The sequence below is a fragment of the Oncorhynchus mykiss genome, chromosome 26, assembly GCF_013265735.2.
Source record: "Oncorhynchus mykiss isolate Arlee chromosome 26, USDA_OmykA_1.1, whole genome shotgun sequence".
Lineage (NCBI taxonomy): Eukaryota > Metazoa > Chordata > Actinopteri > Salmoniformes > Salmonidae > Oncorhynchus > Oncorhynchus mykiss.
The window spans coordinates 44475222-44499819 of NC_048590.1; the positions used below are offsets into that span (position 1 = coordinate 44475222).

General features: G+C 40.5%; 1 protein-coding gene across 1 annotated transcript; it reads right to left on the reverse strand.

The window, feature by feature from the left end:
* Positions 1–372: 372 nt before the first annotated feature.
* Positions 373–24253, reverse strand: LOC110506880 (fumarylacetoacetase). The gene is made up of 14 exons (XM_036963664.1): positions 24048–24253; positions 23696–23806; positions 22577–22698; positions 21741–21790; positions 21169–21259; positions 14231–14328; positions 14017–14069; positions 13585–13684; positions 11520–11650; positions 10150–10225; positions 8472–8518; positions 4959–5060; positions 2820–2937; positions 373–1137 (listed from the first exon to the last, which is right to left on the reverse strand). Exons 1-14 carry the CDS (start codon positions 24210–24212, stop codon positions 1067–1069), a joined length of 1335 nt encoding a protein of 444 aa, XP_036819559.1. The 5' UTR covers positions 24213–24253; the 3' UTR covers positions 373–1066.
* Positions 24254–24598: the final 345 nt, after the last annotated feature.

Below are 24598 nucleotides of genomic sequence, written 5' to 3' on the forward strand. Positions count from 1 at the left end.
AAACAAGCTTCCATTCCCCCCGTCAACAAAACAAGCTTCCATTCCCCCTGTCAACAAAACAAGCTTCCATTCCCCCTGTCAACAAAACAAGCTTCCATTCCCCCCCGTCAACAAAACAAGCTTCCATTCCCCCCCGTCAACAAAACAAGCTTCCATTCCCCCTGTCAACAAAACAAGCTTCCATTCCCCATCAACAAAACAAGCTTCCATTCCTCCTGTCAACAAAACAAGCTTCCATTCCCTGCTGTCAACAAAACAAGCTTCCATTCCCTGCTGTCAACAAAACAAGCTTCCATTCCCCCTGTCAACAAAACAAGCTTCCATTCCCCCTGTCAACAAAATAAGCTTTCATTCCAAATAAATTAATTCATAAACACATGACGGCTTTATTGATTAGATATGCCAACAACATAGTAAAATAATATTCATTACAGATATTACCTAAAAGAGAACACCAGGCCTGACTCGTGAGGTAAGGGGTACTAGACAGTGGGCAATATGTTCATGGTGCAACAATATTCAAATCTGTGCAAAAGAATCTGTTTTAAAATGCCACTTCAGCAAAGTGCAAAATAAAAAGGCCACTATTTATGAATCGCTCAGTTTATTAAACTCTAGTTAAATAATCCCCTTTTCATAACGCACATTGTTCAAGAAAAGTGTCAAATTAAATGATACTTTCAGATTGTAATGCCTTTCATGGTACTTTTGTACAGATTTTAACTACAGTATTTTACACCATAAAGACGTCACTCAGTAAGTCAATAGGATGAAAACAAAACACAAAGTCACAGGAGGGTTTAAACATTTATAGTTTTTAGATGTCAGGTCCCAATCCACATAGTTACAACATTATGGAATATAACACTGCTTCTGGCAACAATACTTTAGAATGATAAACAAGAATGAAAATGAACATTTAAAGAGTCAATCCTGGATTGGTACGTACATTCATCCAACTGATCTGTTGTATTTAAAATCCCAGATTTTCCCTTTTAAAGGACTTCAGTAACAACATTACTCCCCCCAGGATGGAAGAGACATTGAGGGTGGATGATTCTCAGGGTTACAGGGCTGGTAGAATGGTCCCCGCACACGGTCCGAAACCCACCCTATACCCACTCCCCTCACAGTAACCTAGAGAGAGAGGGGGGGGAGGAGAGAAAGAGACGAGTGAGAGAGGGAAAAATAAATGAAGGACAACACAGACCAACAGGAGCGTCGGAACGCGTGTGTGTGTCTGTGTGAACGGTGGCTAATAGAAGCTGTGGTCACTAACACATAGGTGACAGACCGAGGTTCAAATAGGATTGAAGTTCCTGATGGGAGGGGTTTGCACTCCTAAGAATATCCCATTGGTTCCATTAAGACATGTCAGATCAATCAAGTTGAAGAATTGATTTAACTACTAATATTAGAAGGAAGAAAAACTAGCACCCTATTCCACCTGCCTTCCCAAACACTTCCTCTTTTCTGACTAGGACTGATGGAGCTGATGGCTGCTTTATAGAGGGATGTTCTACTTACAGTGATATGTGGTAGTCTAACCTAGCTAACGTAAGTTCATATAATAATAATGAATGCCATTTAGCAGACACTTTTATGCAAAGCCACACCACATGTGTGCATATACAGTATTTTATATATGGGTGGTCCCGGGAATCAAACCCTGAATCCTGGCAATAGAAGTGCCATGCTCTACCAACTGAGCAATACAGTTTCATTGTTGAATGCACTGACTGTCAGCTAAATGACCAAAATGTACATCTAAACAACAAGACTTGTCTCTTGATTTCTGTAGAGGTTCTGTCTGTAACAGTGTTTGTAGAGAGCTCAGTAAGGTTGTATCATGGTTTCTGTAGAGGTTCTGTCTGTAACAGTGTTTGTAGAGAGCTCAGTAAGGTTGTATCATGGTATCTGTAGTGGTTCTGTCTGTAACAGTGTTTGTAGTGAGTTCAGTAAGGTTGTATCATGGTTTCTGTAGTGGTTCTGTCTGTAACAGTGTTTGTAGAGAGCTCAGTAATGTTGTATCATGGTATCTGTAGAGGTTCTGTCTGTAACAGTGTTTGTAGAGAGCTCAGTAAGGTTGTATCATGGTTTCTGTAGAGGTTCTGTCTGTAACAGTGTTTGTAGTGAGTTCAGTAAGGTTGTATCATGGTTTCTGTAGTGGTTCTGTCTGTAACAGTGTTTGTAGAGAGCTCAGTAAGGTTGTATCATGGTTTCTGTAGTGGTTCTGTCTGTAACAGTGTTTGTAGAGAGCTCAGTAAGGTTGTATCATGGTTTCTGTAGAGGTTCTGTCTGTAACAGTGTTTGTAGAGAGCTCAGTAAGGTTGTATCATGGTTTCTGTAGTGGTTCTGTCTGTAACAGTGTTTGTAGAGAGCTCAGTAAGGTTGTATCATGGTTTCTGTAGAGGTTCTGTCTGTAACAGTGTTTGTAGAGAGCTCAGTAAGGTTGTATCATGGTTTCTGTAGAGGTTCTGTCTGTAACAGTGTTTGTAGAGAGCTCAGTAAGGTTGTATCATGGTTTCTGTAGTGGTTCTGTCTGTAACAGTGTTTGTAGAGAGCTCAGTAAGGTTGTATCATGGTTTCTGTAGAGGTTCTGTCTGTAACAGTGTTTGTAGAGAGCTCAGTAAGGTTGTATCATGGTTTCTGTAGTGGTTCTGTCTGTAACAGTGTTTGTAGTGAGCTCAGTAAGGTTGTATCATGGTTTCTGTAGAGGTTCTGTCTGTAACAGTGTTTGTAGAGAGCTCAGTAAGGTTGTATCATGGTTTCTGTAGTGGTTCTGTCTGTATCAGTGTGTATAATAGGGTTCCATCCACCTGTAAGAGTGACCTCGTCTCCATCCTTTAGGAAGGTTCTTGTCTCTCCTCCTCCCAGGTCCACGGTCTTAGAACCCTTCCACGACAACTCCAACATAGAACCAAAACTGTCTGGATCCTACACACAGAGACAGAGAGAGACAGGCAGAGAGAGACAGGCAGGCAAAGAGAGACAGACAGACAGAGCGAGACAGAGACAAAGAGAGAGAGAGTGAGTGGGTCAGGAGAGACAGACAGACAGACAGAGTGAGAGAGAGACAGAGACAAAGAGAGAGAGAGTGAGTGGGTCAGGAGAGAGAGACAGACAGACAGAGTGAGAGAGAGACAGAGACAAAGAGAGAGAGAGTGAGTGGGTCAGGAGAGAGAGACAGACAGACAGAGTGAGAGAGAGACAGAGACAAAGAGAGAGAGAGTGAGTGGGTCAGGAGAAAGAGACAGACAGACAGAGCGAGAGAGAGACAGAGACAAAGAGAGAGAGAGTGAGTGGGTCAGGAGAAAGAGACAGACAGACAGAGCGAGAGAGAGACAGAGACAAAGAGAGAGAGAGTGAGTGGGTCAGGAGAAAGAGACAGACAGACAGAGTGAGAGAGAGACAGAGACAAAGAGAGAGAGAGTGAGTGGGTCAGGAGAGAGAGACAGTCAATACTGAAACAAGTCATCAGAACATACACAGTAAAATGTGAAGACATGTAAACACTAATTCAGATAGAAAATGCTCCCAGACACACACAGAATAACACATACAGTACCGTTCAATAGTTTGGGGTCACTTAGAAATGTCTTTGTTTTTGAAAAAATAAATAAAATAAAATGTCCATTAAAATAACATCACATTAATCAGAAATATAGTGTAGACATTGTGAATGTGGTAAATGACTATTGTAGCTGGAAACAGCAGTTTTTTTTATGGAATATCTACATAGGCGTACAGAGGCCCATTATCAGCAACCATCACTCCTGTGTTCCAATGGCACGTTGTGTTAGCTAACCCAAGTTTATCATTTTAGAAGGTAATTGATCATTAGAAAACCCTTTTGCAGCATCAGCATTTGTGGGTTCGATTACAGGATCAAAATGGCCAGAAACAAAGACGTTTCTTCTGAAACTCGTCAGTCTATTCTTGTTCTGAGAAATGAAGGCTATTCCATGTGAGAAATTATCAAGAAACTGAAGATCTCGTACAACGCTGTGTACTACTCCCTTCACAGAACCAGTCTCAATGTCAACAGTGAAGAGGCGACTCCGGGATGCTGGCCTTCTAGGCAGAGTTGCAAATAAAAAGCCATATCTCAGACTGGCCAATAAAAATAAAAGATTAAGATCGGCAACACAGACACTGGACAGACGAATCTAAGTTTGAGGTGTTCAGATCACAAAGAAGAACATTCATGAGACGCAGAAACAATGAAAAGATGCTGGAGGAGTGCTTGACGCTATCTGTCAAGGATGCTGGAGGCAATGTGATGGTCTGGGGGTGCTTTGGTGCTGGTAAAGTGGGAGATCTGTTCAGGGTAAAAGGGATCTTGAAGGAGGAATGGTATCATTCCATTTTGCAACTCCATGCCATACCCTGTGGACGGCGCTTCATTGGAACCAATTATTTATTTTTTTAACCTTTATTTAACTAGGCAAGTCAGTTAAGAACACATTCTTATTTTCAATGGAACATGTGCCTGTTCAGGTGCAGAACGACAGATTTGTACCTTATCAGCTCGGGGATTCGAACTTGCAACCTTTCGGTTACTCGTCCAATGCTCTAACCACTAGGCTACCCTGCCGCCCCAATTACAACAGGACAATGACCCAAAGCACAGCTCCAAATGATGCAATAACTATTTAGGGAAGAAGCAGTCAGCTGGTATTGTGTCTATAATGGAGTGGCCAGCACAGTCACCAGATCTCAACCCTATTGAGCTGTTGTTGGAGCAGCTTGACTGTATGGTACGTAAGAAGTGGCCATCAAGCCAATCCAATTTGTGGGAGGTGCTTCAGGAAGCATGGGGTGAAATCTCTTCAGATTACCTCAACAAATTGACAACTAGAATGCCAACTCATTTCATGTATGCTTTCATGGAAAACAAGGACAAGTGACCTCAAACTTTTGAACGGTAGTGTATATGCATGCACACACACACTCACCGGTCCACTGATGGTTCCTGAGGCCAGCAGGTCTCCAGGTCTGACGTTACAGCCGTTGACTGTGTGATGGGCTAACTGTTGCTTCATAGTCCAGTACATATACTGGAGAGACAAAGAGAGAGATGGAGATAAGTGAGAGGGAAAGAGAGAAGTGAGTGACACACACCAACACACACACACCATGTGAATACAATGCTGCACAATTTAAACACTTGCGCCCCAATCCACCCTTACCCAGAACGGACACATGTCAATACTGGACTATAAATTGTGCCTTCCTGTATTATACTGATGTTAAAATGTTTATTCTATTCCACTGAGCCATTTACTTTATGTTTGTAGTCTTATATTTTATTATTGGTTATTGTTGTTGCATTGTCGAGAAGCAACCTGCAAGTAAGCATTTCATTGGACGGTGTATACCATGTGTATCCTGTACATACCACTAATACAACATAACTGTAACACACACAGAAAGACAGGTAAAAAAGAGTCAGTCAGAAAGACATCCTGTACCTCATCAGTCAAAGCCATTGGACTAAGAGACGTTCTCATCAGAGAAGCTGATGGACTCCACTCACCTCACCAATATATTGGTTACATCCCAAATGGCACTCTATTCTCTTCATAGTGCACTACTGTTGAACAGGTCCTGTAGGGCTCCCCTGATGGTCAAAAGTAGTGCACTATGTAGGGCCTTGGGACATAACCATAGTCTATGTGTGAGTACTGAGTACTTGCCTACAACAGCAGATATGACAGCTGCCATAAGGAGGCTAGAGAGAGAGAGAGGGCTAATGAGATTTAAATCACACAGGATTTATTCCTATCATCTTCTGATTAAAGGGGTAGTCCACCCAATTTTTATAAATCATCATATTTAGTAATATATGATCGTAATATTACCGTTATGTTTTGTAATGTGTATCTTACCTTAGAAGTGGTCTAGAGACCAGTAGTGTGACAGTATCTACGCTAAGTCTTTCATTTCATGGGCATTTACATTGGAGGATGCTGCGTTGAAACATTGAAACTCAATGGTCAATGCTAACCGTTAGCCTGTGGAGCCTCTGGCAAAGACATGTAAGGGTCATCGTAGATGCTGTCACTCCTGCACTCTTAACTGCCTCTGACATGACAAATATTAACAACTTAAGAAAATTGAGTGACCTATCCCTTTAATGCAGTAAACACTAATGTATCTCAATGAAGGAAGCAATCAATCATCTATTGCTGATTACAAATTATCTATAGGGATAGGTCACTATTTTCTGAAGTTGTTAATATTTGTCATGTCAGAGGCATCACAGTAGTGACCGTGATGTATCGCTAATGTATCTCATCTACAGCTCGTCAAAACCCCTGGGCCAGTCCTGCATTCCATAAGAGCTGCATTCCAATTCAGAAAGTAAACCATATTCCAAATGTTCCTCATTGAAAATAATTGGAATTTTCGTGTACTTACTTAATTGACTGGAATTGAAATGGAATTGCCCCAAGCAAGTCTGGAGTAGAACAGTTCGTCTCTGCATTCTAAGTGCATGTTGAGTCAAGTTTGTTCAAGTCAAGTAAAATATATATATATATCACATACACACACACATTGACTTGTTCAACTACAATATTTTGTCTATTGATTGAGGCTACCAGACAGCCCTTTTCATTATTTTGTCCACTAAATATTTTTATTAAGTAAAAATTCATTTTAATATGGTTCAAAGCTTGCGACCCTCCCGCACGCTGCGCAAATGTAGCCTGTCATTACAGCCATAAACAGCGATTAATTTTTCAAAGTGCTTAGACACAGAAATAAACTGCGTTTTACACCTGCATTTTTAGATGAAAGTCATTCATGTTAGCAGCCAATATCAACTTGGGATATCTTCTAACTCCTCTGGTGTCCAGAGACACCAGGATAATAGGGCACCGTGGGCCTATGTCTGAAACCAGATCAAATAGACAACGGTAGAAATATTAAATGTATGCGTATGTAGCCAATTAAAATCTGTTTTAAAAATTCAGTTTCATACTCACAACAAACATCCCCTCTAAACTTTCGGGGGTGTGCAGTAGTGTGTGAATGCAGTGCAGCTCACAGAATAAATATCAGACACGAGATTCCCTCCACTTTCTAGACTTTTCCCAGTTAGTTAACACTATCAACGTTTCCCTTTCCTGTGGCGATTGTGATGGAATCAACACATTAGCCACTGTCAATGCAACATACTGAAACAAAACTAACCATGCTAGAGATGATGTTGTAGGCAGAACGCATCACAGTAGGATTCTATTGCAACGACTCAGCCCTACTCTACACAGACCGGCAGCATAACCAATCAGAGCTGCAGTAGGCCTGTATGCAAAATCACCATTGCCACATATGGATCAATGCCATTAACTTTGAACTGGACTGTGTTTACAGCTGTGATCATGAGTAGATGTGCTTGTTTTGAGATCAAAGCAAGAGCTTCATGTAGTCACGTGTTCATATTCTTTGCTATTTAGTGAGCTATTAGCCCAGTTCTAGATCATTTGTCATCAGCAATAGATGATTGATTGCTTCCTACAAGAACACAAAACATGTACATTTCTAGACATCTTTGAAAAGCAAGACAGATTAACATATATTTTTTTGTCTTAAAGGGGCAGTGTTGTATTTTGAGACAGGCTTAAATAAACTAAGTAACCAATAGTCACAGGGTAGCATCATTTGTCTGATTCTCTGTAATAATGGTATGGGAATAATAATTAATTTGATTTTGTAAAGTGGTTTCTTGCATCAAACACAACAACATTTTCAGTCACGTCCTGGATAAACAGGTTAATGTCAATCCCTGCATTTTTTTATGGACTACAATGAACCCCACACATTGGCTGTTACTGTAGGCTGAATGATAGAACAGCTACTTCCATGTTAAAATGTTATGGGATGCATTTTCTCCACTCTGGTAGGCCTCCATTATGATCAAATAGCCAGTGTAGCCTACTTGGCCACTGTTAAAAATATCTTAAAGCAGATTCAGCCTCAATGTTCACAGTAAACATGCACTGGAAGTTGCACAGAATTTTCACAACGTTCAAGTTTGTGCTCATCAGAACTTAAATTATCTCAGTGCCAGAAAAATTTAGGGGACATTGCTCACGACCCCACAAATAAACACTGCTCTACCTCACCAGACCTGTATTATTTGACCGTTTTCTGGTCCAATCAGAGGGCCAAGTGTGTGTTTCACTAGCCAATCTGTTGCTCTCTGGCTACGTGGAGAGTAATGTGCCACAAAATGAGTGACAAATTATTTCAAGTCATCAGTCTCAAGTCAAACTTGGGTCCCAAGTCTTGAGGCTCCAAGTCGAAGTCAAGCCTAAAGTTAATTTATTTTCTGTCGAATCTGAAGTCATCAAATATGTGACTCGAGTCAGACTCGAGACCAAGTCATGTGACTCGAGTCCACAACTCTGCACATTGATGCAACTGTAGTAAACTATCCAAAGTCTACTTCACCAACTGCTTACCTTGAAGTTGGACTTGCATATAGTGGCTGCTTCCTTCATTGCCTCTCCTGAAAAAAAAACAACACACAACAGTTGATTGAGACAGGATATCAACACCTGATATACCCCCTTAGTAATACCTCAGAATACATAGGAAGAGCAGTGGAGAGAGTCAGTGGAGAGTCATGAGAGGGAGTCAGGACGGAGAGTCAGTGGAGAGAGTCAGGACAGAGAGTCACTGGAGAGTCATGAGAGAGTAGGGACAGAGGTCACTGGAGAGAGAGTCAGGACAGAGAATCAGGACAGAGAGTCAGAAGAGATAGTCAAGCCAGCGAGTCAGTGGAGAGTCAAGACAGAGAGTCAGGACAGAGTCAGTAGAGTGTCAAGACAGAGAGTCTGTGGAGAGTCAGGAGAGAGAGTCTGTGGAGAGTCAGGAGAGAGAGTCTGTGGAGAGTCAGGAGAGAGAGTCTGTGGAGAGTCAGGAGAGAGAGTCTGTGGAGAGTCAGGAGAGAGAGTCTGTGGAGAGTCAGGAGAGAGAGCCTGTGGAGAGTCAGGAGAGAGAGTCTGTGGAGAGTCAGGAGAGAGAGTCTGTGGAGAGTCAGGAGAGAGAGTCTGTGGAGAGTCAGGAGAGAGAGTCTGTGGAGAGTCAGGAGAGAGTCAGTGGAGAGTCAGGAGAGATAGTCAAGCCAGCGAGTCAGTGGAGAGTCAAGACAGAGAGTCAGGACAGAGTCAGTGGAGAGTCAGGAGAGATAGTCAAGCCAGCGAGTCAGTGGAGAGTCAAGACAGAGAGTCAGGACAGAGTCAGTAGAGTGCCAGGAGAGTCAGGAGAGAGTCAGTGGACAGTCAGGACAGAGAGTCAGTGGAGAGAAAGTTAGTGGAGAGAGAGAGTAAGTGGAGAGAGAGAGTAAGTGGAGAGAGCGAGTCAGAGAATCAGTGGAGAGAGCGAGTCAGTGGAGAGTCAGGAGAGAGAGTCTGTGGAGAGTCAGGAGAGAGAGAGTCTGTGGAGAGTCAGGGGAGAGAGTCTGTGGAGAGTCAGGGGAGAGAGAGTCTGTGGAGAGTCAGGGGAGAGAGTCTGTGGAGAGTCAGGAGAGACAGACAGGACAGAGAGTCAGTGGAGAGTCAGGACAGAGAATCAGGACAGAAAACCAGGAGAGAGTCAGTAGAGAGTCGGGAGAGAGAGTCAGTGGAGAGTCAGGAGAGATAGTCAAGCCAGCGAGTCAGTGGAGAGTCAAGACAGAGAGTCAGGACAGAGTCAGTAGAGTGTCAGGAGAGTCGAGAGAGTCAGTGGACAGTCAGGACAGAGAGAGTGGAGATTCAGGAGAGATAGTAAGGACAGAGAGTCAGTGGAGAGAAAGAGTAAGTGGAGAGAGCGAGTCAGTGGAGAGAGCAAGTCAGAGAATCAGTGGAGAGAGCAAGTCAGTGGAGTGAGCGAGTCAGTGGAGAGTGAGTCAGGAGAGAGTCAAGAGAGAGAGAGTCAAGAGAGAGAGGGTCAGGAGAGAGAGTGTCAGGAGAGAGAGGGTCAGGAGAGGGAAAGTCAGAACAGATAGAATGAACAGTCTTGGTCGTAAGGAATACAAAGCTCTTAATGGTAAATCATTACCTCCCTTGTGTGTGTGTGCTTAATTACCAAGGCAAGGCACTCATGTGTGTCTGTGCACGTACGTGTGTGTTGTGTGTGTTTGTGTAAAACCCAACATACCTTTCACTGACACAAATAAGTTAATGTTGAAGGTGAAGGCATCATCATGGCATAGATAAGGGAGGGGCTTTGGATCCTGAAACAGAAAGTGGAAAGAGAAGAGCATGAAGAGCCACAACACTCTTAGAAAAAAGGGTTCTTCAGCTGTCCCCATAGGAGAACCCTTTTTGGTTCCATGTTGAACCTTTTTTGGTTTCAGGTTGAACCCTTTTGGGTTCCATGTAGAAAATTGAGCCCAAAAGGGTTCTACCTGGAACCAAACAGGTTCTTCAAAGGGTTCTCCTATGGGGACAGCTGAATAACCCTTTTAGATTCTAGATGGCACCTTTTTTTCTAACACAGTGTGGATACTGGCTCTCATTACTAAAAGCTTACCTGAATGGTGAAAATGTAAGTGTTAACGTAATGTAAAATACATCCAGACCACCCACAGTATAATGTAATGTAAAATTCATCCAGACCACCCGCAGTATAATGTAAAATACACCCTGACCATCCACAGTATAATGTAATGTTGAAAATACATCCAGACCACCCACAGTAGAATGTAAAATACATCCATACCACCCGCAGTTTAATGTAAAATACATCCAGACCACCCGCAGTATAATGTAAAATACATCCAGACCACCCGCAGTATAATGTAAAATACATCCAGACCACCCGCAGTATAATTAAAAATACATCCAGACCACCCGCAGTATAATGTAAAATACATCCAGACCACCATAATGTAATGTAAAATACATCCAGACCACCCGCAGTTTAATGTAAAATACATCCAGACCACCCGCAGTATAATGTAAAATACATCCAGACCACCCGCAGTTTAATGTAAAATACATCCAGACCACCCGCAGTATAATGTAAAATACATCCAGACCACCCGCAGTATAATTAAAAATACATCCAGACCACCCGCAGTTTAATGTAAAATACATCCAGACCACCCGCAGTAGAATGTTAAATACATCCAGACCACCCGCAGTAGAATGTAAAATACATCCAGACCACCCGCAGTATAATTAAAAATACATCCAGACCACCCGCAGTTTTAAGTAAAATACATCCAGACCACCCGCAGTAGAATGTTAAATACATCCAGACCACCCGCAGTAGAATGTAAAATACACCCAGACCACCCGCAGTAGAATGTAAAATACACCCAGACCACCCATAATGTAATGTAAAATACACCCAGACCACCCATAATGTAATGTAAAATACATCCAGACCACCCATAATGTAATGTAAATACATCCAAACCACCCATAATGTAATGTAAAATACATCCAGACCAGTATACTATAGGGCAGCAGGACCACCAGGTCTATACTATATTACACTACTATACTGTTTGTGTTCTTCACCTGGACAGTGTTGGGCTCAGCGAAGGGCAGCAGGGCCTCCATAGGAACCACCCAGGGTGAGATGGTTGTCCCAAAGTTCTTCCCCAGAAACGGACCCAGAGGAACGTACTCCCACGCCTGGATATCCCTGGCTGGAACACACACAGGAAGAAGAGTGGTTACCCTTTATTTTACCATTAGGTGTTGAACTGGTATTTACTGAATATTCCTCAGTGGACACACAGATCACAGGTAGGTTTGAATACTATGTAACCTGCCCAGTGATGAGTCCATCCTATGTTGATTGGATGATCGTAGACCAACACAGCTAAAGTACCTGTACTAACAGTACCTGTGCATAGCTTCAAAACCTTGGTATTGTGTAGGTGAAGTTGTGGGATGTTCAACTGAACTACTGGTCTTTTTGACTATTGACAATCCAGGAACTATTCTATGAAATATTGTGTTGAGGGATGTGATAAATGATCATGTACTGTATTCAGCAGGAAAATCTATTTCAACTATCAATACCCCTCTACTCTACATATTAACCCAGGTGGAACCTGGCTCAGACTCCCTTACATCTGGGAGTCTGAGCCGCAGGGGTGGAAAATACGCCCCAAATGGCACCCTATTCCCTATATAGTGCATTCCCTTTGACCAAAGCCCTTAGAGTTCTATACACTGAGTGGACAAAACATTAGGAACACCTGCCTTTTCCATGACAGACTGACCAGGTGAAAGATATGATCCCTTATTGATGTCACTTATTAAATCCACTTCAATCAGTGTAGATGAAGGTGGAGGATACAGGTTAAATAAGGATTGTTAAGTCTTGAGACATGGATTGTGTATGTGTGCCATTCAGAGGGTGAATGGGAAAGACAAAAGATTTAAGTGCATTTGAACAGGGTATGGTAGTAGGTGCCAGGTCACACCGGTTTGTGACAAGAACTGCAACGCTGCTCGGTTTTTCACACTTAACAGTTTCCTGTGTGTATCAAGAATGGTTCACCACCCAAAGGACATCCAACCAACTTGACACAACTGTGGGAAGCATTGGAGTCGATATGGGATCTGGCAAACTAACAATAAGGTGAAGCCTAGAATGCTGCGTTCCAAATAGCACTCTATTCCGTACAGTGGTGGTAAAAGTACCCAATTGCCATACTTAAGTAAAGATTCCTTAATAGAAAATTAAAAGTGAAAGTCACCCAGCATTATACTACTTGAGTAAAAGACTAAAAGTATTTGGTTTTAAATATCCTTAAGTATAAAAAGTCAAAATAATTTCAAATTCCTTATATTTAGCAAACCAGACGGCACACTTGTTTTTTAAATTTACAGATAGCCAGGGGCACACTCCACCACTCAGACATCATTTACAAACAAAGCATTTGTGTTTATTGAGTCTGCCAGATCAGAGGCAGTAGGGATGACCAGGGATGTTCTCTTGAGAGAGAAAGAGAGATAGAGAGACAGATCGCGACAGAAAGAGAGAGATGGAGAGAAGATGATCTTGAAATCTCAAGGCTACAGTCGAAACCACTCCTCCTGAGATCCTTCTGCCTCATCAATAATCAATAACCTGTCATGTTTTCCTGAGTAACTTACCCTGATCCCAGTGACTAAATATGAAATGTTTACATCAACATGTATAATGAGGAACTAAATTAAGGAACTTAAGTTAGTGTTATTATGGAAAGTGGATGTTTTTCAATTAGTGTTATTGACGTTAGGATTTTTCATTTACTGATATATCATTTTTGGCTAATGATTCTACTATTGGCTGTTATAGTCGATAGATACATTCTTTTGAAAATAAAGAAATACGGTATGGTGCTTATTAATTTATGTCTTAAAGTGAGGTGGGCTGTGTAGGTGTGTGTGCATGCACATATGAGTGTGTAAATAAGTGAGTAAGTGTGTGTGTGTTATCGTGACTTGTGAGTGTTCTCATGAGTGAGTAAGCGTGTGAGTGTGTGTGTGTGTGTAGTTGTTAGTGACTGTGTGTGTACTCGTGTGTGTGTGTGCGTGTGCATGAGTCTGCGAGTGAGTGTGTGTATAAGTGTGTGTGAGGCCTTACCACTCCAGTCATTCATTAGCACCATGCCAAAGATGTGTTGGTGGGCTCTCTCTATGGGAATGGGCTCACCAAGACGATTACCTCCACCTACAAAGAATGCCTGAGAGAGAAAAAAAGAGCCAGCGAGAGAGAGAGACATAGAGAAAGAGAACCAGCGAGAGAGAGAGAGACACAGAGAGAGAAAGAGAGCCAGCGAGAGAGAGAGACAGAGAGAAAGAGAGCCAGTGAGAGAGAGAAAGAGAGCCAGCGAGAGAGACAGAGAGAGAAAGAGAGGCAGCGAGAGAGAGAGAGAGAGAGCCAGCGAGAGAGAGAGAAATGAGATAAAAGGCAGACAAAGAGAGTGAGAGAGACAGATCATTGTTTTGTGATGCCATTGATATGAACCATCTCCTTGGTTGTAATAAAGTGTAGCTATATAAAGTGTATACTGACCATCTCCAGCTCAATGTCCAGCTGCTTGGACTGGCCAAACACAGGAGGCTTAGCTAAGAGAGAACACAATGGAAGAGGAAGACCGTTAGTGAGGGACACAAAAACAAAGTGACACTGGTCTGAGAGGTTTTGTGTGTGTGTGTGTGTGTGTGTGTATTTCTCTTTGAATTCAGAGTCTGCTTTGATTTTCAGACTAGGCGTTGTGTTTCATTACATTGGTCGGGTCTCATCTGTCCAGAGGGTCTGCGTATGGGGGTCCCAGACACCACTATGGAAGAAGCCCTTCCATGATACCCCACGGGCAGCCTCAACCTGAGGGATACAATCAGTCAGTCAAACAAACATAATAATCATTTGGGGGGGGGGGGGGGGGTTATATTTGTCCTGTCACACATACGTGTTTCTTGCATATCCCAACTCCCCCAAAGACAGCCACAGGGAGTGTGATCACCATTGTCAAGAGCCCCTAGAGACATCGGGGTTAAGTGCCTTGCTCAAGGGCACAGGGACCAATTTTGTTCACCTTATCAGCTCCGGGATTGGAACCAGCAACCTTTTGGTTACTGGCCCAACACTCTAACCTTGAGGCTACCAATCAATTATTCAGCCAGCCAGCCAGCCAGTCCAATCAACAGGCAATTAGTCAGTCAGTCAGTTAGCCAGCCAGTCAATGCGTCAGTCATCCAGGCAGCCAGCCAGTCAAACAAACAGCTAGTCAATCAGTCAGGCAATGGTTCAGTTAATCAACCAATCAATCAGTTTGTTTATAACATTGTACAAATACAGAAATACGGATCCAGAGAGAGTAAGAAATGAAGAAAAATGGAAAGAGAGACAGAAAGAAGAGAGGTTCTACATAGAGGTTCCCAACCGTGACAAAGACAACAGCCATATGAACAGCAGCTGTGGTGTCTGAAGGATGGTGCAGTGTTGGACTACAGACTCACTGACTGACTGGAAGGATGGTGCAGAGTTGGACTGCAGACTCACTGACTGACTGGAAGGATGGTGCAGTGTTGGACTGCAGACTCACTGACTGACTGACTGGAAGGATGGTGCAGAGTTGGACTGCAGACTCACTGACTGACTGACTGGAAGGATGGTGCAGAGTTGGACTGCAGACTCACTGACTGACTGGAAGGATGGTGCAGTGTTGGACTGCAGACTCACTGACTGACTGACTGGAAGGATGGTGCAGAGTTGGACTGCAGACTCACTGACTGACTGACTGGAAGGATGGTGCAGAGTTGGACTGCAGACTCACTGACTGACTGGAAGGATGGTGCAGTGTTGGACTGCAGACTCACTGACTGACTGACTGGAAGGATGGTGCAGTGTTGGACTGCAGACTCACTGACTGACTGACTGGAAGGATGGTGCAGAGTTGGACTGCAGACTCACTGACTGACTGACTGGAAGGATGGTGCAGAGTTGGACTGCAGACTCACTGACTGACTGACTGGAAGGATGGTGCAGAGTTGGACTGCAGACTCACTGACTGACTGGAAGGATGGTGCAGTGTTGGACTGCAGACTCACTGACTGACTGACTGGAAGGATGGTGCAGAGTTGGACTGCAGACTCACTGACTGACTGGAAGGATGGTGCAGTGTTGGACTGCAGACTCACTGACTGACTGACTGGAAGGATGGTGCAGTGTTGGACAGCAGACTCACTGACTGACTGGAAGGATGGTGCAGTGTTGGACAGCAGACTCACTGACTGACTGGAAGGATGGTGCAGTGTTGGACAGCAGACTCACTGACTGACTGACTGGAAGGATGGTGCAGTGTTGGACAGCAGACTCACTGACTGACTGACTGGAAGGATGGTGCAGTGTTGGACAGCAGACTCACTGACTGACTGACTGGAAGGATGGTGCAGTTTGTGAAAGAACTGAAGTCAATTAGAGAAAACTAATTGTGTCCCTCACACATCATAGGTCACAGTACAGCACCAGGCCTTAGCACGTTTCTCTCTCTTTCTCCCTCTCTATCTTGTTCTCTCACTTTTAATTCTTATTTCATCCTTTCTCTTTTCTTATTTTTCCCTCTCCCTCTTATTCTCTCCTCTTCTATCTCTCTTTTTATTGATCATTTATTTTTCTCACCGTGTCTCTCTCCAAAAACCACCAGGAGAGATAAAAACAACTCAAACAAGACAAGCTACACTGTTATCTGAGGAGTTTGACTTCTAGTGGATGGTTTTCAGAGAACCTGACCAATATGATTAGTTAGAGAGTTACTCTGTCTACATCTAATAATATGGTTAGTTAGTGAGTTACTCTGTCTACATCTAATAATATGGTTAGTTAGTGAGTTACTCTGTCTACATCTAATAATATGGTTAGTTAGTGAGTTACTCTGTCTACATCTAATAATATGGTTAGTTAGTTACTCTGTCTACATCTAATAATATGGTTAGTTAGAGAGTTACTCTGTCTACATCTAATAATATGATTAGTTAGTGAGTTACTCTGTCTACATCTAATAATATGGTTAGTTAGTGAGTTACTCTGTCTACATCTAATAATATGGTTAGTTAGTGAGTTACTCTGTCTACATCTAATAATATGGTTAGTTAGTTACTCTGTCTACATCTAATAATATGGTTAGTTAGAGAGTTACTCTGTCTACATCTAATAATATGATTAGTTAGAGAGTTACTCTGTCTACATCTAATAATATGGTTAGTTAGTGAGTTACTCTGTCTACATCTAATAATATGGTTAGTTAGAGAGTTACTCTGTCTACATCTAATAATATGGTTAGTTAGTTACTCTGTCTACATCTAATAATATGATTAGTTAGTGAGTTACTCTGTCTACATCTAATAATATGGTTAGTTAGTTACTCTGTCTACATCTAATAATATGATTAGTTAGTGAGTTACTCTGTCTACATCTAATAATATGATTAGTTAGTGAGTTACTCTGTCTACATCTAATAATATGGTTAGTTAGTGAGTTACTCTGTCTACATCTAATAATATGATTAGTTAGTGAGTTACTCTGTCTACATCTAATAATATGGTTAGTTAGTGAGTTACTCTGTCTACATCTAATAATATGGTTAGTTAGTTACTCTGTCTACATCTAATAATATGGTTAGTTAGAGAGTTACTCTGTCTACATCTAATAATATGGTTAGTTAGTTACTCTGTCTACATCTAATAATATGGTTAGTTAGAGAGTTACTCTGTCTACATCTAATAATATGGTTAGTTAGTTACTCTGTCTACATCTAATAATATGGTTAGTTAGTTACTCTGTCTACATCTAATAATATGGTTAGTTAGTGAGTTACTCTGTCTACATCTAATAATATGATTAGTTAGAGAGTTACTCTGTCTACATCTAATAATATGGTTAGTTAGTGAGTTACTCTGTCTACATCTAATAATATGGTTAGTTAGTGAGTTACTCTGTCTACATCTAATAATATGGTTAGTTAGTGAGTTACTCTGTCTACATCTAATAATATGATTAGTTAGTGAGTTACTCTGTCTACATCTAATAATATGGTTAGTTAGTGAGTTACTCTGTCTACATCTAATAATATGGTTAGTTAGTGAGTTACTCTGTCTACATCTAATAATATGGTTAGTTAGTTACTCTGTCTACATCTAATAATATGGTTAGTTAGAGAGTTACTCTGTCTACATCTAATAATATGGTTAGTTAGTTACTCTGTCTACATCTAATAATATGGTTAGTTAGTTACTCTGTCTACATCTAATAATATGGTTAGTTAGTGAGTTACTCTGTCTACATCTAATAATATGATTAGTTAGAGAGTTACTCTGTCTACATCTAATAATATGGTTAGTTAGTGAGTTACTCTGTCTACATCTAATAATATGGTTAGTTAGTGAGTTACTCTGTCTACATCTAATAATATGGTTAGTTAGTGAGTTACTCTGTCTACATCTAATAATATGATTAGTTAGTGAGTTACTCTGTCTACATCTAATAATATGGTTAGTTAGTGAGTTACTCTGTCTACATCTAATAATATGGTTAGTTAGTGAGTTACTCTGTCTACATCTAATAATATGATTAGTTAGTGAGTTACTCTGTCTACATCTAATAATATGGTTAGTTAGTGAGTTACTCTGTCTACATCTAATAATATGATTAGTTAGTGAGTTACTCTGTCTACATCTAATAATATGGTTAGTTAGAGAGTTACTCTGTCTACATCTAATAATATGATTAGTTAGTGAGTTACTCTGTCTACATCTAATAATATGGTTAGTTAGTGAGTTACTCTGTCTACATCTAATAATATGGTTAGTTAGTGAGTTACTCTGTCTACATCTAATAATATGATTAGTTAGTGAGTTACTCTGTCTACATCTAATAATATGGTTAGTTAGAGAGTTACTCTGTCTACATCTAATAATATGGTTAGTTAGTTACTCTGTCTACATCTAATAATATGGTTAGTTAGTTACTCTGTCTACATCTAATAATATGATTAGTTAGTGAGTTACTCTGTCTACATCTAATAATATGGTTAGTTAGTGAGTTACTCTGTCTACATCTAATAATATGGTTAGTTAGTGAGTTACTCTGTCTACATCTAATAATATGGTTAGTTAGAGAGTTACTCTGTCTACATCTAATAATATGGTTAGTTAGTGAGTTACTCTGTCTACATCTAATAATATGGTTAGTTAGTGAGTTACTCTGTCTACATCTAATAATATGGTTAGTTAGTGAGTTACTCTGTCTACATCTAATAATATGGTTAGTTAGTGAGTTACTCTGTCTACATCTAATAATATGGTTAGTTAGTGAGTTACTCTGTCTACATCTAATAATATGGTTAGTTAGTGAGTTACTCTGTCTACATCTAATAATATGGTTAGTTAGTGAGTTACTCTGTCTACATCTAATAATATGGTTAGTTAGTGAGTTACTCTGTCTACATCTAATAATATGGTTAGTTAGTTACTCTGTCTACATCTAATAATATGGTTAGTTAGTTACTCTGTCTACATCTAATAATATGGTTAGTTAGTGAGTTACTCTGTCTACATCTAATAATATGATTAGTTAGTGAGTTACTCTGTCTACATCTAATAATATGATTAGTTAGAGAGTTACTCTGTCTACATCTAATAATATGGTTAGTTAGTGAGTTACTCTGTCTACATCTAATAATATGATTAGTTAGTGAGTTACTCTGTCTACATCTAATAATATGGTTAGTTAGTTACTCTGTCTACATCTAATAATATGGTTAGTTAGTGAGTTACTCTGTCTACATCTAATAATATGATTAGTTAGTGAGTTACTCTGTCTACATCTAATAATATGGTTAGTTAGTGAGTTACTCTGTCTACATCTAATAATATGGTTAGTTAGTGAGTTACTCTGTCTACATCTAATAATATGGTTAGTTAGAGAGTTACTCTGTCTACATCTAATAATATGGTTAGTTAGTTACTCTGTCTACATCTAATAATATGGTTAGTTAGTGAGTTACTCTGTCTACATCTAATAATATGGTTAGTTAGTGAGTTACTCTGTCTACATCTAATAATATGGTTAGTTAGTGAGTTACTCTGTCTACATCTAATAATATGGTTAGTTAGAGAGTTACTCTGTCTACATCTAATAATATGGTTAGTTAGTTACTCTGTCTACATCTAATAATATGGTTAGTTAGTGAGTTACTCTGTCTACATCTAATAATATGATTAGTTAGAGAGTTACTCTGTCTACATCTAATAATATGGTTAGTTAGTTACTCTGTCTACATCTAATAATATGGTTAGTTAGTGAGTTACTGTCTACATCTAATAATATGGTTAGTTAGTGAGTTACTCTGTCTACATCTAATAATATGGTTAGTTAGTGAGTTACTCTGTCTACATCTAATAATATGGTTAATTAGTGAGTTACTCTGTCTACATCTAATAATATGGTTAGTTAGTGAGTTACTCTGTCTACATCTAATAATATGGTTAGTTAGAGAGTTACTCTGTCTACATCTAATAATATGGTTAGTTAGTGAGTTACTCTGTCTACATCTAATAATATGGTTAGTTAGTGAGTTACTCTGTCTACATCTAATAATATGGTTAGTTAGTGAGTTACTCTGTCTACATCTAATAATATGGTTAGTTAGTGAGTTACTCTGTCTACATCTAATAATATGGTTAGTTAGTGAGTTACTCTGTCTACATCTAATAATATGGTTAGTTAGTGAGTTACTCTGTCTACATCTAATAATATGGTTAGTTAGTATGTGGGGAATGAAAACAGATATATACACTGAGTGAACAAAACATTAAGAACACCTTTCTAATACTGAGTTGCAACCCCCCTCCTCAATTCATCGGAGCATGGACTACAAGATGTCAGAAGCGTTCCACAGGGATGCTGTCCCATGTTGACTCCAATGCTTCCCACAGTTGTGTCAAGTTGGCTGGATGTCCTTTGTGTGGTGGACCATTCTTGACACACACAGGAAACTGTTGAGTGTGTAAAACCCAGCAGAGTTGCAGTTCACAACAAAAACCGGTATGCCTGGCACCTACTACCATACCCCGTTCAAATGCACTTCAATCTTTTGTCTTGCCCATTCATCCTCTGCACACATACACTATCTATGTTTCAATTGTCTCAATGATTAAATTATTATTTAACCTGTCTCCTCCCCTTCATCTACACTGATTGAAGTGGATTTAACAAGTGACATCAATAAGGGATCATATCTTTCACCTGGATAGTCTGTCACAGAAAGAGCAGATGTTCTTAATGTTTTGTCCACTCAGTGTAGTTGTGGAACAGGGAACCCTACAGGGAACCCTATTCCCTTTGTAGTTTACTACTTTGACAAGAGCTATTTGGGCCGAGTGGCGCAGCAGTTTAAGGCACTGCATCTCAGTGCTAGAGGCATCACTACAGACCCTGATTCGATTCCAGGCTGCTTCACAACCGGCCGTGATTGGGAGTCCCATAGGGCGGCGCACAATTGTCACAGCGTCGTTAGGGTTTGGTAGTACGTCATCGTAAATAACAATTTGTTCTTAACTGACTTGCCTAGTTAAGTAAAGGTTACAAATAAAAAAAAGTTGTGCACTATAAAGGGAATAGGATGCCATTTGGGACACAGATGAAGTGTTGGTTGTCAAATCATACCAGTTGGGCATCAGGGCATTCTCCTTCCCTCGGAACATAATGCCAACATTGGTGGCATGGTCCCTGGATGAGTAGAAGTCAGTGTAGTCACCTGTGTGTGGTTATATATAGATGCATGTTTGTGTGTGTGATGGAGAGAGAGAAAGAGGGCAATTAAGTGACACTGTTAAATATGTACAGTGAACCAATGATCAGCCTTCAGAACCTTTTATATCAACATTTAGCTAGCAAACAAATCTCACAGTCACTAGTAAAGTTCTATTGGTTAACAGCGCCCCCTCTTGTTCAAGCATTATACAAACACCTCAATTGCATTGTCTTGACTCCTCGCGTCCTTCTCAAACACATTGGATGATCCTCTCATCTGATACAGGGTCAGATTTTGTTTAATACCACAGAGTTAAAGTTAGCAATGGCAGAGCCATAAATCTGATCCTAGATCTATGCTTAGGGACAATTGTAGGACACATCAAGCTCAGTGAAGAGACAGGAGGAGTGAAATATTGGGTGCATGTCAATAGTCTAAAGTGGCTTCCTCTCCTTGCCTCTTGTCCTACTGTTTAACAACTCACCTATCTCAGCAGGCAGATGCATCGTGGCTGAACTCTTATGGAAGAACGCTCTGAGACATAAACACACACACACATTACAGAAAAGTAAACATGCTACAAACCATGATAGAAAATTAAAGGATAAGGGAATACAAGAACATAATATGATTCTGATTACGACCAAAAACCATATCCTAAACAATTAATATAATAATTCAATATATTTGACATGAACTGTTGAAGTGTTATAGAAGTACTATAAAAGTGATATAGAAGTGTTATTGAATATAGAAGTGCTATAAATTATATAAGTGTTATTGAATATAGTGTTATTGAATATAGCAGTGCTATAAAGTATAGAAGTGCTATAGAGTATAGAAGTGTTATAGAGTATAGAAGTGGTATAGAGTATAGAAGTGTTATAGAGTATAGAAGTGCTATAAAGTATAGAAGTGCTATAAAGTATAGAAGTGTTATAGAGTATAGAAGTGTTATAGAATATAGAAGTGTTATAGAGTATAGAAGTGTTATAGAGTATAGCAGTGCTATAAAGTATAGAAGTGCTATTGAGTATAGAAGTGGTATAGAGTATAGAAGTGTTATTGAATATCGAAGTGTTATAGAATATAGAAGTGCTATAAAGTATAGAAGTGTTATAGAATATAGACGTGCTATAAAGTATAGAAGTGTTATAGAATATAGAAGTGTTATAGAATATAGACGTGCTATAAAGTATAGAAGTGTTATAGAATATAGAAGTGTTATAGAATATAGAAGTGCTATAGAAGTGCTTCTTACATATGGCAAAATCCAATAAATAATTGTAAAAAAGTGCTACAGAAGTGCTGGAGGCTGACCTGCTCCTGAGGCTGACGTCGTCTCTGAGCGTGGTCTCGTTGGCAGACAGCAGCTGCTGTAGACTCCTCCTGGCCTCCCTCCATGCCTCGTACCCCAGACCCATGAACGCATTCAGGGTCGGCTAGTCGAGAGGTTGGAACATATGATGGAGGAAACGCATAAAAATCTAAAAGTATTATTTGATTTTATACTGTTCATAGCCCTCATAACAAGTAACCCAGGCTGGACCCCCAAAGAGCAAGTAACAGCACAGTGGCAATGAAAAACAACCTGAAAGGAAGAAACTTCAAGAGAAAACAAGCATGTTTGCAAGTTGAATGCAAGTCCAATTTGTTTTGACGTTGGTGTGGGGGCGGATCTCACTCATGCAAGCAGGTCTCTTCATTGACGCCCCCAGGGGTGGAAATGGGGGGAACCGGGTTCCAGGAGGGAAAATATCCTCGGGGGAACCTGTGCATTTAAGATTGAATTCAAGGAGTGAAATCATGATAGAAAATATTCTTCTTCTTTCATTTCCTGTTGATAGCCTCATCATGCTGTTGAAATCACATGAGGTTTCTCTCCTTGTCTCATTCCCCTATCAGCACTAATGTGACAGAACTGGACAGGCGAAAGACAATTCCCAGTAGGAATTCACCATTGTGCTTTAACGGATCCTGTTATGTCAGAGCAGCACCCAGCTGACGGGGGAGACAGTTGGGAGGCAGCAGCACACAAGGCCTCCAGACAATAGTGGTATTAGGGACCCATTCACAGGCAGAAGGCGAGAGGAGACACTCCAAACCAATTCACACTACTCGCTTGTAGATTTAATGTACTGTATAGTCCACAATATATGAAGCAGACATCCTAATTGATGACTCGGGTATGGATTTTCTCAAGGAAGAAAAGCAGTGCATCGTGGCCATTGAATAGGCCTACCCTCCTAGCATTCTGCACTATTGACTACATAAGGTAGAGGCCCATGTAGCTGTAAGTAAACTAGTGGAGATGCATAGTAAACGTGCCATGTTACATTACCAGGGAAATGCATAATGTATATTGCCATCAGTGCCGATAAGAAATATCAACCATCAATACGAGACATTGAGGAGCATTAGACATTTTGATGGCCTTACCTGGTCAAACACATCCTGGTGATTGGAGAGCACAGGGCCTCTGAAGAGTGATTTTATAACGCTCAAATCCAAAATCTGATCTCCAATCGCAACCCCAATCCGGTGCCTGGGCTAAGTGACACGAGACATTTGTGAAAACAGTAAACAGGAATGAAATACCAAAATGGAACGATATTGGAGAAGCTACCTTGTAAACTACAATGTTTCATCCAAGAGAACCTCACGTTTCCACAGTGGTTTGTAACATTTTATCCCAAGAAAATCCATTTACATGCCCTAGTTTTATGGCACAGGAGACGGTGTAGGAAAACCGATTCAACTAAAAGTACAACACATTTAGCGTCATACTCACATTTTCCGGTGTCGAGAACACGCCATATGGTAAATTGTGATAGGAGAAGTCGGACTTTTCGTCAATTTTTACAAAAGACATTTTGAAATTGCAGTTGTACTCCGGTATACTTTCCAAGGTAAGCAACAGCGTGAGTAACTTCTTCCAGATGTTGACCGCAGCCATAGGACAGCCCGCCTCCCACAGAATGAGCCAACGACCAATAGGAAACGCTCTCTTATATCCACCCTTTTTCCAGAACTGTGATGAACCCAAAACGGTTTGAAAATGACTCAGCAAAAATGATGCGGTCTAGAACTGATTACCTTTTATTGATTGGGGTGTGATAAATATTACCCTATTAAAAAAGTTAAAAGTGACGTTATTTTGTGATATCAATGAAGTAGACTGTTAAACTGCGTTTACACAGGCAGCACAATCCTGATTTTCTCCCCCCACAAATTGGTATTTTGATCAATCACAAAATATTTTCAGTCATATTTTTCAGAGATGATCTGACTGGCCAAAATGCAAATTAGTAAATACAAAATATGAGAATTGGGCTGCCTGTG